Source organism: Zingiber officinale, chromosome 1A (genome assembly GCF_018446385.1).
Source record: "Zingiber officinale cultivar Zhangliang chromosome 1A, Zo_v1.1, whole genome shotgun sequence".
Classification (NCBI taxonomy): Eukaryota; Viridiplantae; Streptophyta; class Magnoliopsida; order Zingiberales; family Zingiberaceae; genus Zingiber; species Zingiber officinale.
Window position 1 is genome coordinate 8391203 of NC_055987.1, and position 27220 is coordinate 8418422.

The 27220-nt window shown below is 37.4% G+C and overlaps 2 protein-coding genes across 4 annotated transcripts; both read right to left on the bottom strand.

Annotated features, from left to right (window-relative positions):
• Nucleotides 1-1880: 1880 nt before the first annotated feature.
• Nucleotides 1881-20651, bottom strand: LOC122017145 (importin beta-like SAD2). Of its 3 annotated transcripts, none has more exons than XM_042574688.1 (22): nt 20412-20651; nt 17624-17759; nt 17458-17545; nt 15776-15931; nt 15229-15391; nt 14952-15136; nt 14698-14871; nt 14180-14325; nt 13966-14089; nt 13688-13868; nt 12504-12663; nt 12369-12410; nt 12178-12296; nt 11907-12105; nt 10239-10370; nt 6549-6652; nt 6220-6399; nt 5307-5446; nt 5091-5230; nt 4405-4541; nt 2516-2639; nt 1881-2438 (listed from the first exon to the last, which is right to left on the bottom strand). In XM_042574688.1, the coding sequence occupies exons 1-22, from the start codon at nt 20499-20501 to the stop codon at nt 2287-2289; spliced, it is 3072 nt and encodes a 1023-aa protein (XP_042430622.1). In that variant the 5' UTR covers nt 20502-20651; the 3' UTR covers nt 1881-2286. The 3 variants fall into 3 exon arrangements, with proteins under 3 accessions (XP_042430622.1, XP_042430616.1, XP_042430631.1); XM_042574682.1 differs by having other exon boundaries at nt 2516-2645; XM_042574697.1 differs by lacking the exons at nt 15776-15931; nt 17458-17545; nt 17624-17759; nt 20412-20651 and having other exon boundaries at nt 2516-2645; nt 15225-15366.
• Nucleotides 20652-21242: 591 nt separating this feature from the next.
• LOC122017166 (protein ANTAGONIST OF LIKE HETEROCHROMATIN PROTEIN 1-like) lies at nt 21243-26461 on the bottom strand. The gene is made up of 2 exons (XM_042574707.1): nt 26259-26461; nt 21243-22458 (listed from the first exon to the last, which is right to left on the bottom strand). The coding sequence occupies exons 1-2, from the start codon at nt 26404-26406 to the stop codon at nt 21398-21400; spliced, it is 1209 nt and encodes a 402-aa protein (XP_042430641.1). The 5' UTR covers nt 26407-26461; the 3' UTR covers nt 21243-21397.
• Between the last annotated feature and the right edge of the window lie 759 nt (nt 26462-27220).

A 27220-nucleotide genomic window follows, 5' to 3' on the forward strand; every position in this document is an offset into this window, starting at 1 on the left:
ACATTGACTTTCTTTTTCTCAGAACAAAAGTGACCCTTTACTCCGCACTTGTAACACATGATCTCCTTCGTCTCTCTCGATTTAGATCGGGCCTTATTATGGTTGCCCGAGACCCCTATCGAGCCTTGCTCCTAGCATGTTACTAGCTAGTTGCCTCTCACAATGAGCCATTCACCTTGAGATGTTTTATCACTAGCTTTCTTCCGAGCACTTGTGACTTCCTCTATAGTTTGAGGGTTTTCTTTTGCCACATCAGTCATAAACAAATTCTCGTATGTAGGAGATAATGATAGATAATTCAATAGCAGTAACGCCTTGTCTTCATTTTCGAACTTCACATCAACTTATTTCAGATCATCTACAATCTAATTGAAAACGTTGATATACTGACTCAGATTATACTCTCTGACATTTTAAATCTGAACAATTTATATTTAAGATAGAGTTTGTTCATCAACGATTTGAACATGTAATGATTTTCTAATTTCTGCCAAATTGTCACTCGTGATTCATCGTCCATAACATGATACATCACGTCATCCGTTAGACAAAGTCTGATCGTTGTCATCGCTTTCGCTTGTAGCTCCTCACAATCTAATCTTTCCATCGCTTTTGGTTTCTTTTTGCCTAGGGCCTTCACCTTGCTTGTTCGCCTAACATATCTTTAACCCTCCTCTATCACAACCTGAAATTTTCAGTTCCGTCGAACTTTTCACCATATCAAGTTTCGCATAAGGGAATAGAGATACTAGACATGATGCCTTGACTTTGATACCATATATTGAGATGGTGCCACAATAAATGAGAACAATCGTCAAAGAAGAAACAAAAGAGGAAGAAGAATTGAGAGAGGAGAGAAGACGACAACAAATTATTATGGTTCGACGATGTGTCTACTCCACAAATGGCTAAGAACTTTTTATTAGAATTCAATTTAGAGTTATAATAATCCTATTTACACAACTCAAGCCATATATGATATTTTAGACCAAAAATACCAAGTAAACCTAAAATCCTGTAACTCTCGATGCCTCCAGCATGGGGCACAGTTAAGCCATGCTTTGGGCACGTCCGTGTCACGGGCATGCCCTTATTCTCAGTCTCGGATACGGCTAAGACATGTGCAGTTGCATGTACATGCTCATACCCATAGCGGTTGACACAGCTGGGCCACACCCCGTGAGTCAAATACGTGCCTCTTGGCACGGCCATTTAGCAAGGCCTACCGTGTGCTCCCTTGATTGTTCAATTCATATATAATAGATAGGGAAACCTACAGGGGCTGTCAGCGATAATGAAGGCTCCAACTGTAGCTAACTAGCTGAATCCATGAGTCTGTGTCGGCAAATCTAACCTCACGACTCCTTTTAGGGTTCCAACACTGTAGATCAGTAAATATATTTAAGTCAATGAATCATCTATGCGTGCAACTGTACCCGCAGAGAGGATGAGAAACGGTAATTTTACATGAGTGCAGTCTCTGTAAATCGCCATATCTACGCGTGCCGAAATGAACGCCGCTAGATTTGAATGAATCCGATCGCAGTATACGACAAAAATATGAAAGATTGACGAGGCTGCACTACAGCGGCTGTCGTCCAACATGTGTTCATGCGTCCCCACACCACGTGGATCATTACATATGAACACGTGATCATTGTGGGAAAAGCCAAAAGGAGAAAGATTTGGTGACTTATTTTTAATGATGCACATGATCTGTATGCCACACATAGAGCACTGTTAAAGATGAAACAGCATGTGGCAGAAGAGTGGGTAGTTCCATCCACTAGATATTGTAGATTGATCCTCAATCAATGAAGGATGATTATTGTTTGTGAATATAATGTGTGCTTGCATTTATAAAAATATTAGCAAAAGAATTAGCAAACATATTAAACAATTACCACCATTCCCTTTCTAGTATACAGAGTAGATAATCATATACATCCATCACTGCTAACCCTTTTCTTATTGCACCAATAACCCTTGCAACTATCACTCCAGTGCAGACTCTGTTCATCAAGTCTTACCCGATAGATATAGAGAAAAAATAAAATAAAATTAAACAAAATCTACAAAACTATGGCCTAAGCCCTATAGGTGGCAATCTCCAGTTAAGAGATTCCCACCGAAAAAATTGCTAAAAGAACTGAAAATAGTTTAACGTCGAGGGGAGCGAATTTGTCGCAACTCCAAAGGACTGGTAATTTCTAACAATTCATTCTCCAGTCCTTTTGCCATTCCTTAAGGAGACTATCTCAAAGCCTCGATCTCTATTATGCTGATTTATTCAATAGCCGCCTCGTTCAACTTTTCTTTCTCAATCTCAGCTTTTCTCAGCTCAGCGTGTTGAGCAATGCTTGTTACCAGAGCTTGATAGTGGGAGTCGAGTGTCAGCATCAGGTTTTGGAACCTACCGGTATCAGAAGCTTGCATGGCTGCGCATAGTAGTTGCGTTAGTTACATCTCTAACATGGTGTAGATAGACAAGATGAAAAAAAAAGTATATTGATACCTTGAACAGTTTCCACGAAGAAAATGAAAGGATCAACTTCATCAATTGGTGATTGCGTGTCATCGTTATCGCTGTAATCATCATCAGTCTCATCATCCTCATCAGTTGATTGAAATCCTTTTGCCTGATTCTATCATATAGGACGATAAGGTATGATCTTGTGCACAATTGTAGGAAACTAGTGATGCAAAATTTCATTTTATTTTATTCCTATCCGATTAAATTTTGTTGTCTTCCACTTTTATTATTCTTAGCAAACCAATTTAATTTTGCATGTCTTGAAAAGACCCACAATAAGCAATGATACAAAGCTTTCTATTTTAGAGTTTCTCTTCTCTCATGAGATCTAGGCACACTGATATATCCTGGTGCTCAAGGATATGCTTGTAATTTATGTAGCAAGATGGAGCAATTTAGCGCATAAAGAAATGCATGTAGTGATATAATCTTACATAGAAGGTGAATTGAGGGGAAAAATTCTTGTCCTAATATGCTGTACACTATATCTTTAAAATCAGCAATAAGCTGTGCTAGCCCCAGCTATTCAGAGCTAACTACATGGAAACTTCGAGGTGATGTCACTAATAGTATCACTTCAAGTTCATCTCACTAATAATATCCAAATTTCTTAAATCATTCTCAATAACATTAGAGATTCTTCTGTCTCCCCATTATACCTTCAGATCTACTCGATTAAACTTGTCAATTTTGGAATCTACCAATAGTCTTTGGGCATAACTATTACCGCATTCTATTTGCTCTATTAATCTTCTTTGAAAGCTACATTATATTATTCATGGATAGTAGCATTTTTTATTTGATCTTAGTAATCCCAAACAATCTCTTAGCATTCATATAAAAGAATCATAAAAAATAAGGGCATCAAAGCACTAAGGTTCATATCTTCAAAGTCCACCCAAATTATAGATTTTATGGCTAGATTGTACATATGAATATGCAATAACCTAAAATCTATGCTTAAGAAAGACAATTTGGTCAACAAGCATATAAGCATGCAACCTCAAATGTTTTTGGTCATGAACATTCTACATGTACGAGAAAAACAAAAAAAAAAAGATTGCAAGTGATGTTAGGATCAGAATTGAGGATTTAGTATCAGATTCATACAAAAAAAATGATACAAGGGAGTGGGAAAATGTCAGTATGGATGATAGGTTGGTAAGAATCTGAGTGAAGAAAAACAAGACCCCTTAATTTTAACTATCTAATGCTACAAATTATTTTACAATCGAAGGATATAGCATAAGCATTTAACAATTTAATTCCATCTAGAAATCATGCTATCGATGGCATTTTTTTTCCCCAACTGTGTGCTTTTGTGAGTGTTTGATATCATTAACAATCTGTACAACTCGAGATCTGTTTCTTGCACATGGAGGTACTTGGTACATGATCAAACTAAGAACAATCAAATATTTATGCTTTTTTCTTTCCACAAAAAAAGAGATTTCACTGCTCCTAGTTTCATATGTAATATTGCCCTGGAGAAATATATTAAAATCAAGTCTTTAAAAGAACGAAAAAAACATATATAGAGAGACGTTACTTCGATATCTGATGTCTTGGAACCTATCCCATTTAAATTCTTGTATACTAAGACGATAAATCAATCAAGACTGCATTTTTACCTTTTGGAAAATAAGTCCCAATGGACACTAATGTCTAGCAAACTTGGAAATTATTACAGACTAAGTTGCTTTATCTTGATAAGATCATCATAGGAAACTTGATTTTAAAAACTTATGAGATTTAATTATAAACCAGACTAGATTTATGCCATCTCCAATTTAGCATATCAAAATAATGAGTCATTTAGTGAGCATGATAAGGGAATATGTACCATAAAGATATTACATTAACCTACTAACCTCCGCAACCAATTTCTTGAATTTTTCTTCACTGCAATACTCAGTGTCATCTCCCATTTCAGACTCTTCTTCCTCATCATCATCGTCAGCATCAAAGCCATCTATATTGTCATAGGTGTCATCTTCTTTCTCAGCTTCTGCCCAGTTAAAGAAGTTACTATGAAACTGAATACAATGGCAATGCAGAATAATCTTTTTGCATGACTAGAACTTATCAAACATATCATAAAGGGCAGTTTAGTACATGAAGCTCCTGCTAGTATTTGTCCCGGGAAGGGTCAGACCACATTAGATCTATTGTACGCAACCTTACCTTCATTTTGCAAGAGGATGTTTCCGCGACTCAAACCCATGACTTCAACATCATATGACAATAACTTTACCGTTGCACTCAGACTCTCCTTCACTTGTCAAGTATATCATAAGGGGAAAAAAGAACTTTTGACAGTATAAATAGAAGAAACAAGTCAATGAAAATGTCAGCTAAAAAATTTCAAATGTCATGAATTTACAACAGCAAATAAGGGTAAAGAACTAAGACTAGTAAGAATTGCAAAAAAAATGTTTATTAATTACAGTGTGTAAAAATTACTTTTACGCAGCACAGAAGAGCACAAAAAAAGAAAATCAAATGACTAGGGTAAATAGACTGTTTTATCTGCCGAAGAAGAAAAACGTACTATTACCTGCAAGTTGATCTTTGTAAGAAATTAGAAGCTCAACTATTGCCCTAAAGACACGTTCTAAAGCTTCAGCAGGCAACTGGTTGGCAGGAAGGCCAAGAAGCGAAGTTAATCCCAAGCAGCAAATCTTTTTATTATGCATCCTACATTTGTGATAGTGTTCAGCATCATACAGAACCAATGGAAAGTGACAACAAACAGAAAAAAGATAAACTTTACCCTTTAAAGTTTGCACGAACGCCACTCTTTTTAACTTCTTGCAGCATCTGAAACCAGACACTGAAAATATCTGAAGCAACCCCAAGTTTATGCAGTATCCCAAGCGTCAAAGAAGAGTTGTAGTAGAGAGCATCAGCAATCTGCAAACAAAGCAGCTATTAAACTGACAGAATATTAAAGATCCAATTACAAAAATTTTCCACCATAAATGCTAAAGAAAAAAGAAGTCCTAGAAATAAATGCTCTTCTGAGATACCAGAGAATCAAACCAGGCTAGCTACACAAATTTGAGGTGCACATATGGTTAAAAGACTGAATCTTAACACATTTGAGGTGCACATATGTTATGATCATATTGCTAAAAAATCATAGTAGACTGAATCTTACTTGTTCCTCAAAAGAAAGTCTGATAGAATGAAACCACTAGCAACAGAGCATCAGGAGCACACAAGAAATACAAGCATAACCTTGGATAATTCAGAGAGTGTTTTTTTTTAATCAAAGCTTCTCCAACAAACAAATTCACTCAGTCGTAGATGAAGATATTATGATGATTGTCATAAAATAAAAAATAAAAAAGCAGAATATGAACACCTATAATGTTAGACCATTGAGACATACACGTTTCGGCCCAAGTTAATGCAGAGAGGAATAAGCCTATATTCAATTGTAATAAAAGAATATCACAGCTACATATCTTTAATTCGATTCAGATCATAAGTTATGGAATAAAATATTGAGAGAGGTCTGTTCACTTAACAGAGTCATACATGTGAACTGGATGTTCCACTGTCAATATAGAGTTCCATTAGTTTATTCCAATTGCATAAATTACATTTTAAAGTCTACCTTGGATGAAAGTAACAAAAAACAGATACTGGCTTTAAAATGTTGTGAAGAAAAAAATACTTACAATTTGTATCATGAGACACTTAAAATGTGGCTTTTGTGCTCGGCTCAAACGATCAATGGTAATCTTCAGGTAAGGTTCAACCCAATGGTCCACTTGGCCTTTACAATTTTGGAATACCACTTCGATGAGCTTAGGAGCAGGTTCAATATCACTGTCATCCATTATTCTATCTGACATGATCTGTAAAATAGATAACCAAAAAAAATGTAATCAAAGCAATCGTATGATTAAAAGGTCTGCATTTATTATTTGAAGTTTCAATTAACCAAAAATAGATTCCCAAAAATGTTAGTGAAAGGGTCCCACAAATAGCTGAATGAAACGCATACATTTGAAAGTACTTTCCATAGGCTTTGCTGGTAATCTGGATCTTTACATGAAAGGAAATGTTGGTTACCCCTTGATATATAGTTGTCCAGAGGAACAAGCATACCTGAGAGGAGAAAACCACATAAGTAGACAGATGTGAATACAAAGAAGAAACAAAGATTGAGAAATTTATGAAAAAATTATCAGAATCTGAGATACCATTTAAAGAAGGTTCACATTCATTAAAAATATGGTTCACGTTCATCTAATTAGTTCAATTGAATAAAGCCTTACCCACCATGTCCTTCCTTGTCATGTTATTTTTCAATCTAATTCTGTTGTGCATTTTTCTTCATTGAAATGTGAAATATAAAGTGGTTTGTCGTGTGTTCTTATGATTGTAAAAGTGTTTTGATTTGATTAATATACTTTGTTAGTAATAATAAGGGCAATAAATTTGATCCTGTCTCACACAAACACAAATACGTACATGTTTCCTTCTTTCCATGTTATTTTAATATTATTTTAAAACCACTACCTAGGCGCCATTGAGGCGCTATGCAATGTATTGACTGCCTTTTGAAACTAAAAAAAATATAAACTTAGTTAGTCTCATTGACTAGCCCTGAGGTGACCGGCCCGGCCCGATGAAATTTTTCCACCGGTCACCAAGGTAAATCGGGAAGCGCTTGCGGTGGGCAGTTCAAAAGCCCAACATCCTTTGATTGCGCGCCTCATTTAGAGGAAAAATTCCTGCAAATATGTCATAGCTGGGGATAGAACTACGGGTGTCTTTTGAAACTAAGTAACATATGGAGGTGACAAAAAACCTAGACAGATCGATCATCAACATTTTTCCTTCAATGAAAATGATACTGAAATCTCCATTAGAGCAAGATAAAAGAAGCAAGAGGCACGGTTTAAAATCTCGACTCGTGCCAAGGTTTCGGTCCCAGATTGGAACGATATAGTTTGGATACAGTATCGTGCTGTGCCAATATGATTTCAATATTTTTTAAATATAAAATATATTAATTAAAAATAAAAAATTTAATCAAAATATTTAAAAATAAAAAGCATAAAAAATAAAACTATATATATATATATACAAGATTGATATGCTGCGCGCCTGCCCAGTGCGCGACTTGCCTTCCTGAACCTCCTGATCGGTCTCTGGACCGATCAGGAAACCTCCTGATCGGTCCAGAGACCGATCAGGGAACCGATCATTTTCTGATCGGTCTACAAACCGATCAGGAGGTTCCCTGATCGGTCCAGAGACCGATCAGGAGGTTCCCTGATCGGACTGGTGACCGATCAGGAAGGCAAGTCGCGCACAGTCGCGCACTTTGTAGGCGTGCAGCATATCAATCCTCTATATATATATATATATATATTAAATTAATGAGATAATTTTATTAGATTTTAATTAACCCTATCTAAATTATCCCAATTATAACTAGGAGTGATTAAATTTATTAGCCTAAGTTATTCATTAAACTCTAAACCTGCTCATGTTCTTCCATTTTCCGCGACACTCTCAGGATCATGCAATGCCTCCGGAGGCGATGCTAGGCTCACACGATGCTTCCGATGCATCACAGGGCTTGCACTACACTTCCGGACGCGTCGTCAGTCTCACACTATACATCCAGACACGTAGTCGGTCTCGCGCGACATGTCCGTGTTAGGACCAAAAGGGATTTAGATATTTCCACAATGGTATGATATAATCCACTTTGGGCATAAGCCATTATGGTTTTATTTTTGGGCTCTACCCAAAAGACCTCATACTGGAGATATCTTTCCCTTATAAACCTATGATATTTCTCATATATTTTTAATATGGGGCTTTGTTTGTAATCTTGCAACCCAACAATCCCCTCCTCAAACGAAGGACCACGGGCTTCCCACGTCCGATCCTCGATCCACCAGGTCTTCTTACCCCTCAGTCCACCGACCTACTAAGACTTCCTTACCTACCCACAACTAGGACTTGTCTGGTCCTCTTGATCCGGATACGGGAGCCCCCATTTCATTTTTTTCGAGGTTAATATTCTACTCACATGGCTCAATTAGACCATAACTCTTGCGCACAGTCAACGGTTAGACCTTCTGACAGTCCGGGCTCTAATACCAATTGTTAAGACCAAAACAGATTTAGATATTTCCACAATGGTATGATATTGTCCACTTTGGGTCTAAGGCCTTATGGTTTTGTTTTTGGGCTCTACCCAAAAGGCCTCATATCAATGGAGATATCATTCCCTTATAAACTCATGGTCTTTCCCATGTATTTTCAATGTGGGACTTTGTTTGCAACCTTACAACCCAACAGTCCAGACGCGTCGTCAATCTCGCGCGACGCATCCGGGAAGCGTCGTCGAGCTCGCAACGCTTCCGGATGCATCGCTGGGCTCGCATGGCGTGTCCGGACTCATCGCTGGGTTGTTCGGACTCGTCGTCAAACTTGCACAACATGCCCAGACTCGTCGCCGAACTCGAGCGACCTGTCCGAACTCGTCGTGCTCCTATTCCGACGTGTTCCTTAACGAGTGATGTGCCTGGAGGCTTCGCCGAGCTCGAGCAAAGTGTCACCGAGCTTGCGCGATGCATCAGGAATCATCACCGGGCTCACACGGCGTGTCCGGATGCATTGTCAGGTTCGCGCGACGCTTTAGGATGCATCACCGGGCTCCCGCGACGCGCACGCAGGACCTAGGGGTGTGTCGGCACCAAAGGAGTGCTTGTGATGGTGTCGATCCGTAGAATGTGCTGCATTGTTTGGTCCGTAGAATGAAAAGTTTCGCCCGTATTCTAATGAGAATCGATCAATAGAATGCGCTGCATTGTTTGGTCTGGATTTCAATAACCAGACATAAGCAATACAATGTGAACAGAAATGACAAGTGAAGTTAATTGATGGGAAAAGGGCCAAAGTTGGATAAACTCCTACCTCAAAAAATCCATGAGCTTACCCTCAAATGAGAAACAAAAAAAAAAATTGTACTTGAATCTGCTCTAATTGCAAGCTGAGAGGGGATTAAATAGTATTATTCTACCAGAAAAGAAAACAGTTTAACTACATACGATTCCAAAATAGTAAGTAGCGGATAAACAACCTATGACAAACTAAACTAATATATTCATATTATCATATAACTAGTAGCACTAGAAACATGTAACTGATTTGTGGCTATCATTCTAAGCATAAATTATAGTAACTAAAAATAATGGGATACAAGATTGGATACCCAGGAAGAAGCAGATTACCTCATTTTTAAACTAAATGTGAATGAAATAATAATCACAAACAAGAATAATTTCACTATCCATCTCTTTGGGAAAGTGAAGGACCAAATCTAGGTTATTGAAGCTCAATGAGATGGATCAAGTTAAGCTATTTCAAGTGGAATATAACATATACCACCAACCATTCTGCTTTTGACCATTCTTCTTGTAATCTTTTAAGTGAAAATTATGATCAAAACACAGAGAAATCACTTCTTGAAAATGAAGTATAAGAAGAAAATTGGATTAGAGTTGGCCAAAACAAGCATACAAATCTTTCTAGAAGTTAAAGTCTTAAGACAACATATAGCTTGGTACCATGAATGACATGGTGTGCTTCCTTCCACAAAAAAACCAAAAACGAGAACTAAAAGAATGCAAAAGCTGAGAATAAGAAAAAGTCGCATGTATTGACTTACTCTCAAAGAAATCTATAGCCCAATCTCCAAGTGCTTCTACAATTAAAGGCCAAAGAGACCACATGTCCAATGAGATTGTTGGGGAGAAAATTGTTATATATGAAACAATTTCCAAAACTTCTTCAAAAACATCTGTGAAACATGCAAAACCATCAGGATAAAAAAGTATTGATTCATAGGATCCAGCAATCTTGATCAGAATGTATTAAACAGGCAGCGTGAAATTGCAAACCTCAAGACATTGAATAGAATCACAATATTGATAGCATGGTTTACACTTGCAGAATTGTTATATTGATGTGTCAAACAGGCGACCAAATTGACACCTCAAGACATTGAATAGAGCCACAATATTGATACCATGGTTTACACTTGCAGAATTTTTATATTGTAACATATAACATACAATTATTAAAAATGGTAAAGCATGTACCAACAAACATAAAATCATGCATAAATAGAAGATTGAGAATCAAATACAAATAGATGAATTTTGTACACAAAAAAAGATCCTACTAAGAAAAGAAATAGAATCTTGATATCAGCAGAAATTTTAGCAACGAGGATAAAATTTAGAAGAAAAACTGATATTTAATGCACTGAGTTATTGCATTCCATCAAGCTATTATAATTTTGATAGAGAAGAGATAGCATAAACCTAATTACAATTAGTAGGTAATAAGTTAAGGAGTCATCCACTTCGGCCTGCCAAAAGGAGCATTGAAAATAATAAAAGACATCAACAAATATGTAATGTAATCTATGAAAACTGAGGCATCTAGGAATTTTTGGAAAGACATCACCAAGTGTGTCAGTTAAATAACCATTATCAGCTCTATAAATTGTAACAGTTCAGACATGAAATTCAGTGTGCATTGTAATTGCAAAGTTTGGAGTATATTCACAGCAGTGTCCTACTGATGCTAAACAAAACTGAGTCAGCAGATAATCTACATGTAGAACATGATTACCCCTATAAATGCTTTCTGAAGCCACGTGCTCCAATGTAGGTGATCCCAACCCAAAGTGCAAAACAATATTGAAGTGTTACAGGAAATGTCAAAATACATGCTCTTTTTGTTCCAACAAACAAGAGAACCTCAATTCAAACAAGACAACCTCCACAAGAGACCCTCCGACTAGTGAGATTTGCGACCAGTGGATATTCACAGAAGAGCAATATCTCCTGGCATATGGTGCATTAAGTGTGATAGGTCGCTTCATGTCAAAAATGCCCTAGCTAGATGAGGTGGAGTAGAAGTCCTGCGCATGCACTGCTATACGAGGCTAACCATACCAACCATTCATAAAGGGAGCACCAAGGCCATACCATCAGAACCTAAAATTAGCCAGGTAAAATGATGGCCAAAGGTAACATTTCTACCACCTGTGCCTAAGCTACCTACTTGTAGAAGTGCATCATCAAACCATGATACAGGTTTTGCAAGTCATAATGTATTTGGCGCATTAGCATATCCCAACAGGCTCCACCTTTCTGACAAGGGAACCAGAATATTAGCCTAGATTGTCTCATTTGATAACTGAGGCTGACAGAGTTGAACCACCTTCAAACCACGAACATTAACAATGTGCAATAATGTTTCTACAAAAATGCAAATACATAAAATTCACCAAGATCCCTATAATGACAACCATACAATTAGATACCTTGACCATCTGTAGTCAGCATCCTCCGCATTATAGGCAGTAAAATTGGCTCAATTTGAACAAAGAGATGAGGAAGACTGCTAACAGATTCAAGGATGGCACCTATGGCACGCAGACAACCAACAGCAGCTAAAGCACCTGTGTCATCAGCTTCATCATCTTCTTCAGATGTATTCAAGCACTTCCAAAATGCAGCAGCCTATTCAAAGAATTGAGTTTTTATCAGAGGGAATGCTGATATACTAAAAGCAACTGAATTAAAATACAATACCAGATTCTGGCACAAGCCAAACGCATACGGAGCCATTTCTTCACCAAACTTGCCAACAATGGTCTCGAGAGTGAAGGCAATATCTTCATTCTCAACCTCATTCATAAGTTTAAAAAACTCTACATGTAATGTTCTCAAAATCTCAGGAAAAAGTAAAAAAGAGTTAAATCAAAAACTACTTTGACACAAACCATCAAGCAATTGAGGAAGAATTGGCCGGATCTCGTCTAGATCTATATCAAGAACATAATTGTAAGTTAATTGCTGTGAAAATTAAAAAAATAATTACTAGTTTCAGGTCTAAAGAAATGTTAGCATAAACATGCCCTTGCAAGCTTCAATGAAAGAGCGCAAAGCAAAAACTGAATTGACCCGCACAGGAAGCTCTGGATCCCTCATTCCAGAAACAACAGAGTGGAAGGCTCTTCGGAAATTGTTTTGATCTGAAAAAATGATATTTGCATACTGCCCAGCAACCCATGCTGCCTGGTATTCCATCAAATAGATTCATAAATTATAACATAAACTTGTAAACAAAAAGGTTCTCATACTAAAGAAGCATAAAGTCAACTAACTAGAATTGGAAAGTCACAGTACAAAGTTGGTTTCCCAAAAAAAAGGAATATATATATATATATAGGGGATGGTACTTATATGATTCAGGTAATATGTTTGGGTTCTCAGAATGACTTCTTTAAAGAAGTAACAAGCATAAAATTGAGATTTATCCAAGAAATGAGTATCTTCGAAGCAGAAATACTGCAGAAGTTAAACTTATCTGAAAAAATTAAGTCAGACGACAAACTAATAGTCAATTGCATGTAGTGGGATGCAATAGCACCTAATTCATTATGTTGTTCCACGTTCATAATGCATAGATCTGTATGAATGAAAATGCAAGTGGCATACATGACAATATTGGAATAAAGTAGTCGCCATGAGGATCAACTGAGAACTGGCATTTTTTGGCAGAATGGAAACCACAGAAAAAAGATGTTTCAGAGTTCAGAAGCACAAGGAACGAAGGACAAAAAAAACAAAAACAGGAATTGTCCATGTAATTACACACTGCTCAGTTAGTTGCATGCAGTGATTTTTGCAGGTTAAAAGAGGAAGGCCATTGGCCTACCTTGAAGATTGGTAATAAAAAAGACAAAAATAGTAGTGTATACAACCTGCTAATTCCAACAAATCTAAGGCTTATCTATATGAAAAGGATCAAGTAATAATCCTATAAGATTGATGTTGGACAAAGGATCAGGCTTAAGTTTGCTGCAAATAATTCATCCAAACCAAAAAAAACTCAAACAGATCTAGCAACTACAGTCATAGAAAATATATGCACAAGCAATCATTAAATTAGAATACAAACAATAATCAACAAACCCCTCAATACATTTCATCAATAAGAGTAACTCGATTTTGAGTCCAAGGAGAAAAGCCCATAAGGATTTGATAAATACAGAATGAATGCCAAGCACAGAAATAACTAGACAGTAATAAATACAACCTTTGCTCGAAGATGACCAATGGGACTTGCAAATTCAGGAAGAACATGTTGGACTAACATACACTCTAGCTCTGACTTGTAAGGTTCTGTTTGTTTAAGTTTATCACACAATGATCCAATGGCCAGAAGAGCACCATCTTTCTGGCGATATGGTTTATGTTCAATAGGTGACTCATCATATCTGTTACAAAGTGATAGGCAAATAGATCAATATTTTTCGTTTATAAGGTTCATGAAGTGAATGAAAGAAGCCTAATAGACCAAATAATTAAAAAGACCTTTTAAAAATCTCCACAATGAAGTGAATAAACTTTTGTAGGTTCCCTTTGCCACGCTTTCTCACTAATTCACTCACAAAGTCTATGGCTGCTGTTCGAGGACTGTACAGATCTTCCAAAATATCTGGATAACACATATGAAGAATAGAAATACTATTCAGAGATTGTAGTTCATATAATCAAAACCCAGTGCAAAAAAGGAACCTGAGCTCACCATAGCCCTTTCTAACATACTCATGTGGATCTTCTGCCCATAGATTTTGATCATTGTCATTGAAACACATTAGAGGGAAGATAATCTCAAAAAGAACAATATCAAGTTGTGGCTGCAGTAATTGATACATGCTGTTCTTCGATATACTGCAGAGGATCAATGTCATTGAGATAATTCATGATATCAATTAAATTAGAAAAAATCCAAATTTAATTTGGGGTAACAAAGAAAATGATCAGTATAAGAAGGCCTAAGTTATGAGATAGAAATGTTCAAACACAGTCTACAAGACTGGGTTAACAAATAGCTACCTACAGTAGTGTGACACACATATCAACACTAGGAAGAAATGAAATTTCCATAATTCTGAGAAACTTCCATGCCTTTGAAGATAAAAAGATTGATAACTAGGTGTTTTAGATAAAATACGCAGCAACTAATATGTAGATAGCATGCCATGGAAAAAAAATCAAATAAGTTGACCAAACAACAACCAGTTTCAGTAAAGTGATACACACCTGCTGGTGACAAATTGAACTATAAGGTTAATAACCCTATCAGGTAGATAACCGCCTGTACGAACAACATTGAGCAATTGTAGGTCACATTGTAAAATTTTGCCAGCACAGCTATCATGAAACATTTGAGCAAAAGCTTTGTTCTCTGGCTTCTGAAGCTTCAGATCCCCAAACCTTTTATCAATTCTTCACAAATCAATATGAGCATAAGATGAACAATGTTCAACATTACATTCAATAACCATGCATCTGACCTTGTGTACAAACGATTTAAGATGTGAATTGTCCACTTCTTCACTTTCCACCATCCCCAAGCTTTCCTGAGTTCAGGATCAGTTGGTTGACCTTCCAAAGGAACAGGTCTCTCTAATAAATTCAAGAAGAGAGCCATCCATGCACTGAACACATTGGGCGCAAGTAACAATCGTGGGATCTCTAACTGAAATGGCATATTAAGTTGAAGAAGAAAAGAGTAAGGAAATAGTGAGAAATAATTCAGTCAAAATAATGAATTTTTTTTGTCAAACCTACGTATATGGATGACCAGAAAATTTTGCATACAAGCTTGATAAATTCTGCTACTTCAATTGAGGGATTAGTTATCTGAAGAAGTTTGTTGAATATGTCCAACAGAAGAGGAAATGTCTCCTTAACAATGAGATGGAATGGTGTTCGATCTTCATCAGATTTGTACCTGTATTTTTTTTAAAGAAAAAACAAAAATAGTCAGTCAACCATATACACTTCAAACGAGTACACAATTATATGCAACAAATTATCATTCTTTCACAGAAAAAATTGCACTTAATTATCTAAATTATCTCGAACCAGGTACATTAAAACCAATGATTAAGGTTGATAAATTTGTAGAAACAGATAGTAGAAAAAAACATATAAATATTATATCAAACAAATTAATGTGTCAACTAACTGCAACAGTGGCACTCAAACTCATAATTAAGGATGATGAAATTGTAAAAATAAATAACAAAAATACATAAATAAAAAACTGAATAAACAAAGAGAAATGTGATAATATTACTTTAAATGCACTATTTGTTTGTTAGAATATACTTACTCATATTTTCTGGAGAGAACTCTTAATACATATAAAGCTGCAAATACTTGCTGGTCTTGCAATTGGAGATTGCACTTCACCCAATGAAGAAGACCTGGCCACTGCTCTGGGTAATCATCTTGGACAATGGTTTTTATGCATTCTCCAAGTTGAGCTCTATGAAGCAAACATACATGTAAAAATATATCAAACAAATGTGAATCATGCACCCCAAGTGTAGCAGAAAACTGAAAAACATAAAGTTTGGTGCCAAGTAGCATCAACTCATTCTAAGATGTGTACATAATTTGGCAGCACAATGGAACCTTATGGCCACACACGGATACTCAGTACCCAAATGGCATTTTAAATCAGAAGTAGCTTATATTAAGATTTGACTTTTCCAACTTAAGATGAACTTGCAATAAAATTGTTGGAACAAAAAGAGAGATGTCAATAGCTCCAGTGTAGTTCAAACCACCAACAAAGTACGTCAGCTTGGAATCTAGAATTATGTCAAGATTATAGGATTTTGCCCTATGATCAGATTTCATTCTCAAGAGTTGTACTCGACCAGAGTTTAAAAAATTATTCCATGGCAATTCGTAGAGGTGAAATTTTCCATTGCACCTGCTAACTGGCACATCACAACACACAAAATCCTTATACATTTCCTCAATCCTATATGGCTCCCACAATTGATTATTTTGCGAATAACAAGGTGAGTGATGAAGGTGAGTGACAAATCCCTTGTGAACAATGAAGGCGAACAGAAGATTCCTCGCAAACAATGAAGGTGAGCAGAAAATCCCTCACAAGTGGCGAAAGTGAGCAGAAAATCTTGTGCAAGAAACGATCAACGATTCTCTTGAAAGCAGAAAATCCCTTGCAAGCAATAAAGGCGAGCAATGAAGATGAGATGCAATGAGGTACCGTCTCAATAGTATGACAAAGACGAGAAGTTTTCTTATGAAGGCAGGCGACTCCCAAATCCTTCCTAAATGTGATTTGTCTCATTTCGCATCAGCAAACATGAGTTCTCATTCCTATAGGAGTGATTAAAGCTACAATTTCAAAGGTAAATGGCTTTCCACTCTTCTCCTTTCCTCTGTCTAATCTTCTTCCTCTCTTCTTCTCCTCCTTGATGCCGCTAGCACCATGTCTCTACATGCTTCAATATAGCACAAAAAATGTCTCGTTTCAGTTTGGGACTGACACGCTAACCAAGAAAGAAATTTCAATCTTTGAGCTCAACATTCTTTCTTAGGATAGAATCCAAATTGGACAACCTTGGTTAGAAAAATATTGATTAAATCTCAGCATAATCGAACAACAAAGATAACACAAACCATATTATTACACAATTTTAAAAATAAAATAAATAAAATGAAACAACACACCGTACTACATTAGAAAGAGAAATATTCAGTAAGAGCAAGCACAAAAGAGATGAAATAGGAATGTGACAAGAATGTTGAGAGAGAGAGAAATCTTTTTCCTAACATAAAATTGGCTCAAGTACTAGATTTTATGAATGCAATAACTAGCTGCATTCTGTACAAAATAAAGGAGAACATGCATACAAACCCATTTTCATGATTGTGCCACAAGTGGATACACTGATGGTATCCATCAGATGTTTGGAGAAAGTAAAAAAGTTCTTAGAATGGCTGATATATTCAGTAAATGCATTTGATCTGTACCTCAATAATGGTGGAACTTGAACAACAAAACCAAGGATATTATCACGGACCATTTGCTTGTCGTTCTCGGATATTTTCTGGGCCTCATCTGGAAACCTCAACTTAATTAGAATTTAGTAGACAGTTGGGTTCTAGATGTTTAAAACCTTGAATACTTTGGTCTTACCAGGTTCATGAGGCGACCAGTTTTTGGCCACAAAATTTTTAAAATGGATGCTAGCCACTTGCCGTACAGCCATATCACAACTACCATCTATTATGATCTGAAGTAACCTAATCAAATGCTGTGGCATATACTGCAACTGTTGAAAAGAATTTTTGAAATGGTTATGCCAAACAAAACAGGAAATAAAAAAGCAAAAATACAATCATGTGATGTTATGTGTACTATACTGTGTTCATTTTCCAAGTTCGTCCAAGACTTTAAGGATAGATATCTTAGCATCACCTAGTGTCATGCGTGCAAGGGAGGAGAAAAAAAGGAAAATACAAAAGCCATGCTAAGTCATTTAGATTCTGTTTTTGCCAGTTGCCACATGATATACTTAGCATCCTTCAAATTAACTTGGAACTGAAGAATGGAAGAGAAAACAATTGCGAGTGCATTTTACTTTTGGTAACAAGATATATATTGAGGAAAAGGACAGTCAAATGCCAGGCCATTAGAATAACGTAGTACAGTGGTAGAGAAGCAAACAAACATTTAATGGTCTATGTACATCATTTCATGTTTGAGATGCCCTGTCATCAGCAATTTTCCATCAAGAGATTAATGATTTTAATAGCACCTATCAGAGAGATTCATTGATGTAGCACAAGAATACTCTGATAGCAAGTTATGCACCATCAAAATCGAACCACAATTCACACAAATGAACTGGAAAAATCAGGCATGGCAAGAGATAAGTATCATCAAACGCACAGAAATAAATGAACTCATGGAGATGGAACATGAGGAGGATTCATGTCCTTCTAAAGATTTTAACCAAACAAAATTGAAAATAAACTAAAGAAATGAAGAAGAGAAATAACTTTGTACCCAATGACTCGAGCAAACTAGGAAAAAAATGAAATTAGAAATTATAAACAAACCTACTAAGAAATTTCATGCAATCCTAACTAAGCCAATTACCAACTTAGGAATTTAGTTTAAATAATTATTTTCCAAAAGAGGATAACCTTAGAAAAAAATTCTAGAAATCTTAAAATTTCTACAAATCAATTTCGTTGTTTGCACATGATTCAAATTTTTATAAGAAAAGAGCATACAATGACAATTCAACAAATTTTATCGTGCTTTGATTTATTTTCCTTGATAAAGAGATAAGAATAAAGTTTCCTTCAATTACAAAGAGTCAAATGAACCTATACTTTTTTTTTGATAACCCGGGAGTCCAGTTCTTACAACTCAACTAATCATGGAGGCGACAGGCCCGGCCCCATGGAAGTTTCTCAGCGATCCAAGATAAATCATGGAAGTGATGCAGCAAGTCGTCGGCAGTGGACCCCGTGGTCTTTGCCACCTCTATAAGACCCCAACACTGAATCGGTACTTCGCATGTAAAGGTAAACTCATCGTCTTTTTCCACCCATGAGTACTTCCTCCTACGACCGCCCAACCCAAGTTTTTCCACTAAATTCAGCGCCAACATAGCACTCCCTTTAGCTCCGCTATGCCTTGACTGCTATGCCATGCCCGTGGGGGCAACGCCATGGCTTGTGGGGATCAAATGAGATATAATCATCATAGATGATTTTGTGAGGCAAGAAGACTAACGAGAATATAATTCCAATCCACATTATGAGCATCGAACATTGTAGGTGTTGGGTCAAGTTTGTATCACAACTCTCAAGGAGATGCTAAAAGGACATCCTTCGATCATGAGTGATCGAAATAATTTATATGAACACCATAACCAATGGGCAAGTTGGGTCTTTGTCATAAAGATAATGACTCCAAGGCATCCTTCAACTATATGGGACCCAAAAAAACTCTCCTTGATTGGAATAATGTGCACTATATGCGTTGAGTCAAGCCTCATAGATAATAGCGAGGAGTCCTCCAACCATTTAAACTCAAAAGATCAAGATCATAATAGAAGATCTTTGAACCACAAAGGATCAGAAAATAATGATGCAATAGGCACAGCGTTGACAAGTGAGCTATACTTGTTCGCACAAGATAAGGGAGAAAAATTAATAAACCTGTCACATTTATAAGCGCACTAGTTCTCTTGGTTATTTTTTCCTCATTAGGATGTATTGTGTTGATTGTGCTCGTATAGGAAATCGGATATGGTCTGATTGTGGTTGTCCAACAGCCAGCAAGGGCGGAGCCAAGTTATAGCTTACCCGGGCTGTAGCCCGGAGGCCGACGGTGACGAATCTCGAATTTACAGTGGAAAACAAATGAAAAACACGATAGAAAGAGGAATTAGCCCGGGACGACGACGTCGGAATCGGTGGCCATTGCTCACAACCTGGAATCAGCCCGGGTAGATCACCCGGGCTGACTCCGCCATCGGGCAACAGGGAAACCAGAGAGCCATTCTAGTTCATGAATCGATACAAAGTGGAAATTTTAAACTTTAGCATGTTGTTCCTTATCAAAATGACAATAATCATCCAAAGATTAGCAACATGACAAAGTTTTGCCCGAGGAAAAAACAAAACCAAGTGGAATCATGCAAGCTTTCAGAAACAACGGCTAAATTCTCTTTTTTATCCTACGCTTATAAAATGGTACAGTTGCACAGAATTGCGTACCAATTTCGATTAGAACAACAGAAAAGAAACCCATATGAACCAAATATACGAGATAATAATAGTGCACTGATCACATAGTAGTTCAACTGGTCGCGGACAAGAGTAGCAAGACTGCCAAGACACAGTCAAAAACCAATATCCTCAAAAAAAATACAATCTTTGAAAAGAAAATCAGGAGTGCGTTTCACCTGGTTGAGGCTCTGCTCGGCGTCTTTCCGCTCCTCCGGGTTGTGGCTGAGCGCGGAACGGAGCACAACAGAGAGTCCAGCGAGATCCATGGAGGCGGAATCCTTATCCGTCACTGAGGAAATGAACCTCCGTGGGCTCTAGCCAGCGACGACGGTGGCAGCTCCCTGATAGTTTTGCTTGGACGACGGAGACACGACGACTACTCTACTATGGCAACGGGAGCCTGTCTCCGCAGCGAAGGTGAACAGGTATTTAACTCTAGGGTTAGGTTAAGTTAGGCTTTAAAATCAGTTGTCCGAACCGGGCCGGCAAGGGGCGGCGCTCTAGCTCGATCTCGGATCCTCTCCAATGAGTCTTTTTTACAAGGGTGAGCCCGATTCCGTGATCGACGGTAGATTACTCTTCGAATCGTAAATTATAAGGCGACGACCAATAATAGCTTTATCTATTAGAGGCGAAATGGAGGGGATCCAGAGTACCTAAGTATCTACTCCTCGTCTTAGATTCTTTACTCGAGCCGTAAATACTCCTGCAAAAGGAAAAATCCGCAGCTGGACCTAGTTGTTCCGAGTACGAATTATCAGGAAAATATCTCGCATGCTCGAAATATGGGAACAGGGTGTTTTTTGGCCTTTAATGACAAGAAATATTTATTAACAAAAATAATTGAGTCACTTGATTTATTTATTTACTAGTAGCTGTAAACATATCGAATAAAGATCCCGACTTTTATAATTTAAAAAAAAAAAAAAAACTGAATAAAAATGAACAAAATACAAGCTAGCATTCTAATGGCAAACTGAAGTTAAGTTTCCCAAAAGATAGATAAATTAAAAAGAAAGGACCTTCATGGAAGAAACATATTATATAATTGAACAAGGTAACAGCAATAAGCCCGCCTAGTGCCCAAAAGTTCCATTGCAGATAAGGACCGTCCATGAATACAATGAAAATAGAATGATGAGTAACATGTCTTAAATGAGTGTCAAGCGCTGTTTACTTGACATGATGAGTCACTGCAGTGCAAATGTTTTGTTAAGGCCTCTCTGACGGTCTTCCCTCGGGGATCCACATGTTGTGAGCTTGATTCTCTGTAACCAGCATCATGGTGGTTTAGAAGAGCGACATCAGCATTTAACTTATCACCCATGTCGATAATGATGTTATGAAGAAGACAGCAGACGATTATAATACTTGGTAATTTGTGTTTATCTGGTCTCCACATAACTTTATGTAATATCCTCCAGCCACCCTTCAATTGCAACAATGCTCTTGCTGCAAGAAGCCTAGCTGCTTTTTGTTTGGCATTGAAGTCGAGGATCGGTGCAGGTAAGTTTTTGCCTTCGTACGGAGTCATAAGCCAAGGAAGTAGGGGGTATGTTGCCTCTCCTACTATGAACTCATGGATTTCTGACTTCTCTCGAGTCATTTTAACAGGTCCATTTAGCCGCTTCCCGCTCTCACAGAGTTTGAAAAATACTGAACACCTTAATAGGCGGGCAATGTTCATGCTCCCGGGGAAACCGGTCACGACGTCAAGGAATCTCAATTCATGGTCCACGATTCCTTGCAAGAACATGCTGTAATTGCTCTCCTGGTCGCACCAATCATCTGATGATTCCACTGCAGGGAGTGTCATTATAACGTGGGTTGCATCAATGGCTCCACAACAATTGGGCAATCCGAAGGCAGTCTCCAATTGGGTTTTGACTTCCTCCATCCTATCGGCATCAGGCCACCTGAGATGATGCCTTGCTCGCTCCTCCATGGACTCGATAAATCTCCATGTCACCTGAGAAACAGTAGACTGGCCAACACCAAAGGCAGCCCCAACAGACACCTGGGATTCTCCAGATGCTAATCTTCTCATGGCAATGGCAACTTGCTTCTCGACACTCAGAAGCCTGCCTTCGATGTTTATAAGACCTGAAGGAGGCCTTGAAACCAGGTCTTCTCTCACTATTGAGCAGATATACTCGAAGGTTTTCTTTGACACCCGAAAAAAATATTTGAAAGCTTCGTCTTCATCAGAAGGAATGGCATGACCTACATGTTACAGGTCAAGGATTAGAAACAGTAAAAGAGCAATCAAGATTATTCTATATTGACCATGTTACAAAGCTTAAATGCTACCACAGTGATGTGCTGTATGTTTAAAATAAATGAAGTTTCACAGCCACGCTTGACCATGATTCTTCTTCACTTTCTCCACCCACCTTTCCTGCTATCAATGCTTCCCATTGTTTTAGTCATCTTTTCTTCCATTATCTTGCAATTAAAAACCCAAGCAGACAAGCATATGTGAATTGTCTTACAAAGAATGGATATTGGAGAGAACGTTTTACATAGATTAAGATAGTAAGGCTCGGTAGTATAGATCAGTTCTGGTATTACAATCCAAGTACGAAATTCTCAGTGTTCCAAGGTATTAAAGCCAACTCTAATATCTAAAAGAGTGGCCACTGGGCCACAGAGCAAAGAAGATGAATGACACAGAAATTAGTGGGAACAAGATAAGCTCATCAACCTCACGGACTGAACATCCATATCCACAACCCTCGAGAAGGTTAAGCCTAGCATTTGCATTGAAATTAGATATCTTGGAAGATAAACTGCAATCAAATGAAATATGGATCAGATCTAGGAAATTTTGTGAGTCAAGATCCTAAAAATCACCTTTGTGAACTGTTGAAGTGGGATACTCCATGTCCATTAGTTCCAAGTGCAGTGATCCAATATATGATATAAAATAAATTTCTTTCTTAACAAGTCAATCAATTTTAGCACAGTGTCATGAAGCCAGTTAGGGATCTTATATGTGTCAAACCAAAAAAAACTCATACTTCTAAGTCATGAAGAGCATAAGAGAAATGTGACGAAGCTGAGATACTCCATGTCCTTTAGTTCCATGTGGACAAGTGCAGTGGTATAAGTATATGATCACAAGAAAACATAACTCTCCAAATATGTTGGATAGCAGCAGCCACAAGAAATTGCAAGAGAAAAGCAAAAACAAGGTCAGAAACACTTTGTATGATTGTACCATAAGGTCTTATGTATATCTGCATGAAGTTTCCCTTAACTCTTTTTGTTTACATTGCTAGTTCAATTCATCTATATAGCTGATGAGCAAGATCAGCAAAATGCAATAAAAACAAATCGGAACAACAACAAATGGTTAATTTGGTATGAGAGTGGTGGCATTGGGCCCACACCTGCAAGAAACTTGCTGCTCTTAGAGCCCCAAAAAGAGTGTTACCGTCGATCCTAGCAAAGGCACACTACCATTATCACCAGTGTTGTCAAAATCGAGAGTTTAGATAAAATCGTTAGAGCAGTCATAAAATCGGATTGTAAAATTGAATCGTAAAATCGTAAGATTTTACATCATACTTTAAATCAATTTTAAAAGAAACCTGATATATTATTTTTAATTGATCATTAAATATTTTAATCCAACTTATAACATAAATCTACATATAGAACATTTTAATTCATATAATCATAAACTACTCATAATTTTAAACTTTTAAACAACCAAAAACTTACCATGAAAATACAACATAAATATAAATTCAAGTCTAAAGCTTAAGTCTAAAGATAAATAAAACACAAGATAACAAATAAATATAAATCATTCATAGACAAATGCAAATCTAAAATCGTCCCAAAACGATATCATTTTGTCCAAAATAGTTCCCTTTTATTAATGACACAAAATCGATAAAATTATCTCAAAAATCATGTTTTTACAAGTTTAAATGTGATTTTACGATTTTGCTCCGATTTTACTTTAATACACAATTTTATCACGATTTCACTCGATTTTCATAAGTAAACTCGCAATTTTGTCCGAGTTTACAAGTTCACTCATGATTTTGATAACACTGGTTATCACCCCCAAGGAATCCACCATCACACTTGATCCTCATAAGAGTCAACAAACACTCTAGGAACTAAGAGAATCAAACTCTAGAGCCAATAATAAATGATTTAATACTCATCCTTTGTTTTTTTTTTTTTTTTGAGAACTGTAGTCACTTGCTTCATGGTATACCTTATGTTTTGGAGGCTAAATGATAAAAGTTGTCCAATTACAGTTGAATTAAGACCTTGAATCTTGGATGTACGAAACAACAGCAAGTTGTACCAGTCCCAACCGATTACTTGAGGTCAGCTTGGACATTATGAATGACAGTTGGGCTCATAATTATTCATGTTGTATGCATTCCAAAAATTTAAGTATAAATGAAACACTTCCTTAGATAAGTATAGTTGAATACTCATAATATTTAATACGCCAGCCAAGTAAGGAAGGTAAATGACAAAATTTGAAATTTATTTACAGTTAAAAGATGTGGGAATGAAAAAAAGATATAACCTGCTGTTTGATTGGATCAATATTGTAAATGTTTCACATGTGTTCCTAAAGGATAAAATCTCACAGTTCGTATTGATTCAAACCATCTAATGCTTAATTAGCTTGACTAGTTGCCAAAATTCTCCAACTAATTTTACCTGAAAGCTCAAGATGACAGCAAATATCTTAGCCAAAGAATAGCTTAGGTAGCCGATTTTTTTCCTTGTTTGCGTAGGAGAGCCCAGTAAATAATGCATGATAAGAATATAAAGGTATGCGCTTAGTTTCCTAACAACTCAAGCTTTTAATATAAGGGATCAATCATTGAACTTAATATGCGCCAGAGAGATCCTGTGTTCATATTCTGGCCAAGTCAATACTAATTCCTTAGTTAATTGAGTTAAGCCACAGTTGGGCTTTGGCCAGTCCGGTCCAGTCAGTCCCCTACATGCAATGAGGATTGTTAAGAATATAAATATAAAATTCAGTGCATTTATCAACAAAATGAGTTTTTGAGATGAATAATAGGCCTTTAACAGTAAAACTTTAGTACCACCCAAGTAGTCAAGTCCATTCCCTATATTCTTCAAATGCTGATGTGGTATAAGATGAAATTGTAGCTTAAAAACTGGCTCTATCTTATGCATATCATCTACTCTCGCTCTCTCTCATTCACTTTTTTTTGCATTTTGCGTTTTGCCTCTAATTATCTGATCGCATGACACATTTTAGTCTAGATACTTCTGTGTGCAGGGCGTGCAGCAGGCACACAGTGAAAGTGTTAGCTAATCAGTCTTCAGGCCATTGAGATTATATTACTTTCCCAAGATAAATCCAATAGTCTTTGAGAGACATGAATCGAATGGGGCAGGCCTAAATACTTGGTAGCAAGGATCACAGTCAGTGGCCAAAGAAAGACCCCATTATGATGCCCAACAGGATCCCTATCAAAGTCTATTAAAAAGCTTGTGTTGAAGTCTACCATTAGTGTGGCATCAGCATATTGCACGATCTGGATGCTCTCAGGATCTCATTTATTTGTCATGCTATTGAAGCTATGAATCATATTTCTCTTTCCGCACCTAGGACTGTTTGATTTGCAGAGCTAAAGCACTAGGCGAAAATTTCTTCAATATTTTTCTAACACCTATCACAGTGTGCACAAAATCAATCACCAGCTCCCCAAAACGAAAATCCGTTTCCTTCCCCTGAAATGATCAAGAGTCACAAAACATGAGAACGCATGTCATCCAAGCAGACGCGTCTTTCATTTGATGCAATTATGTCAACCAATGTCAATCCATCAGCTAAAAGATACCGATCATCACACTAAGCAACCAAAGAAGCAAAGCTTCAAACCCTATCCAGCCCGTATCCACGAGCAACTATCTCAACCTAACCAGAGTCTGCGCAGAGAAATCTCTAGGATTACAGATCAAGAAATGAAAACAAAAAAAGACGAGACAAGACGAGGTTTTCAGAGTACCAGTGGCGCTGCCGTTCTTATGCCAGAAGGTGTACCACCACTCGGTGTCGCCGGCCTTCAGCTCCAAGTGCGGATTGGGCTTCTCAGAGAGCTTGGACCGATCTCTGGGCTTGCGTTTGAGCTTCTTCCCTTTCTTCAGAGGAGCCATCGAGTCTCTCCGGGAGGAGAGGCGCAAGCCCCAGCACAGTCCACCCCTCTTCTCGGTCAACGGAGCGCTAGTACGAGGCTGCTAATATCTAGAGCATTGTGGGCCGCCCAACACAGCGTAAATGAGGCCCATCAAACAAATACCCATATATACTAGCTACAATTATATACACTATAATATATTTTTAATAATTAAAAAAATATATAATTATTAACTTTTTATTAAAAAATGTTAATAAATTAAAATTATTTATTTTTCTAAAGTGAAGAGCGAAATAATATAGATCTTCTAGTTCGTAATCTCTGATCATTTCCTATTCTCTTCTATAATTTGTACATCGAATAGTGCAGACCAGATCCTCTGATCCACTTTTTGTGAACCAGGGGATGGTCCACAACCCAATTGCGGCGAGATCGTGACAGTAATTCGATCGTAATTAGTTGTGATCTCCCTAGATTCACCTTTTCATTTAGATTGTAGTTTAGGTTGGGCAGACGGCCAGAGGCCGACCTTAGTAGCCTGACCACTTGCCCACCGCGGTGATCTCCGGACGGCCTCCGTTGCCTGTCCCAACATAAACTATAACCTGGGTGGGAGTGAACTCAGGGGATCATAACCAATTACAACCGGATCGAATTGTGGTTGCAATCCGGCTGCAATTGGATTGGGGACCATCCCCTTGTCCATAAAAAGTGGACCAGAGGATCATCTTCCCAAATTGTGGTTGGAATCTGGCTAAAATTGACTATGATTTCCCCTAAGTTCATCTTTCCATCCAAATTATAGTTTATGTCAAGGCAGGCGATCGAAGGCC

What these genes read in the sequence shown, in the direction of transcription:
- LOC122017145 (XM_042574682.1), bottom strand. Translation starts at nt 20,501, where the DNA reads ATGGATCTCGCTGGACTCTCTGTTGTGCTCCGTTCCGCGCTCAGCCAC. An exon ending in ATTGTGGAGATTTTTAAAAG is followed by an intron (nt 13,869 to 13,965) that starts GTCTTTTTAATT and finishes ACTTTGTAACAG; the next exon opens with ATATGATGAGTCACCTATTG. An exon ending in GGCTATAGATTTCTTTGAGA is followed by an intron (nt 6,653 to 10,238) that starts GTAAGTCAATAC and finishes TTCTCCTCTCAG; the next exon opens with GTATGCTTGTTCCTCTGGAC.
- LOC122017166 (XM_042574707.1), bottom strand. Translation starts at nt 26,406, where the DNA reads ATGGCTCCTCTGAAGAAAGGGAAGAAGCTCAAACGCAAGCCCAGAGAT. An exon ending in TAAGAACGGCAGCGCCACTG is followed by an intron (nt 22,459 to 26,258) that starts GTACTCTGAAAA and finishes TGTAACATGTAG; the next exon opens with GTCATGCCATTCCTTCTGAT.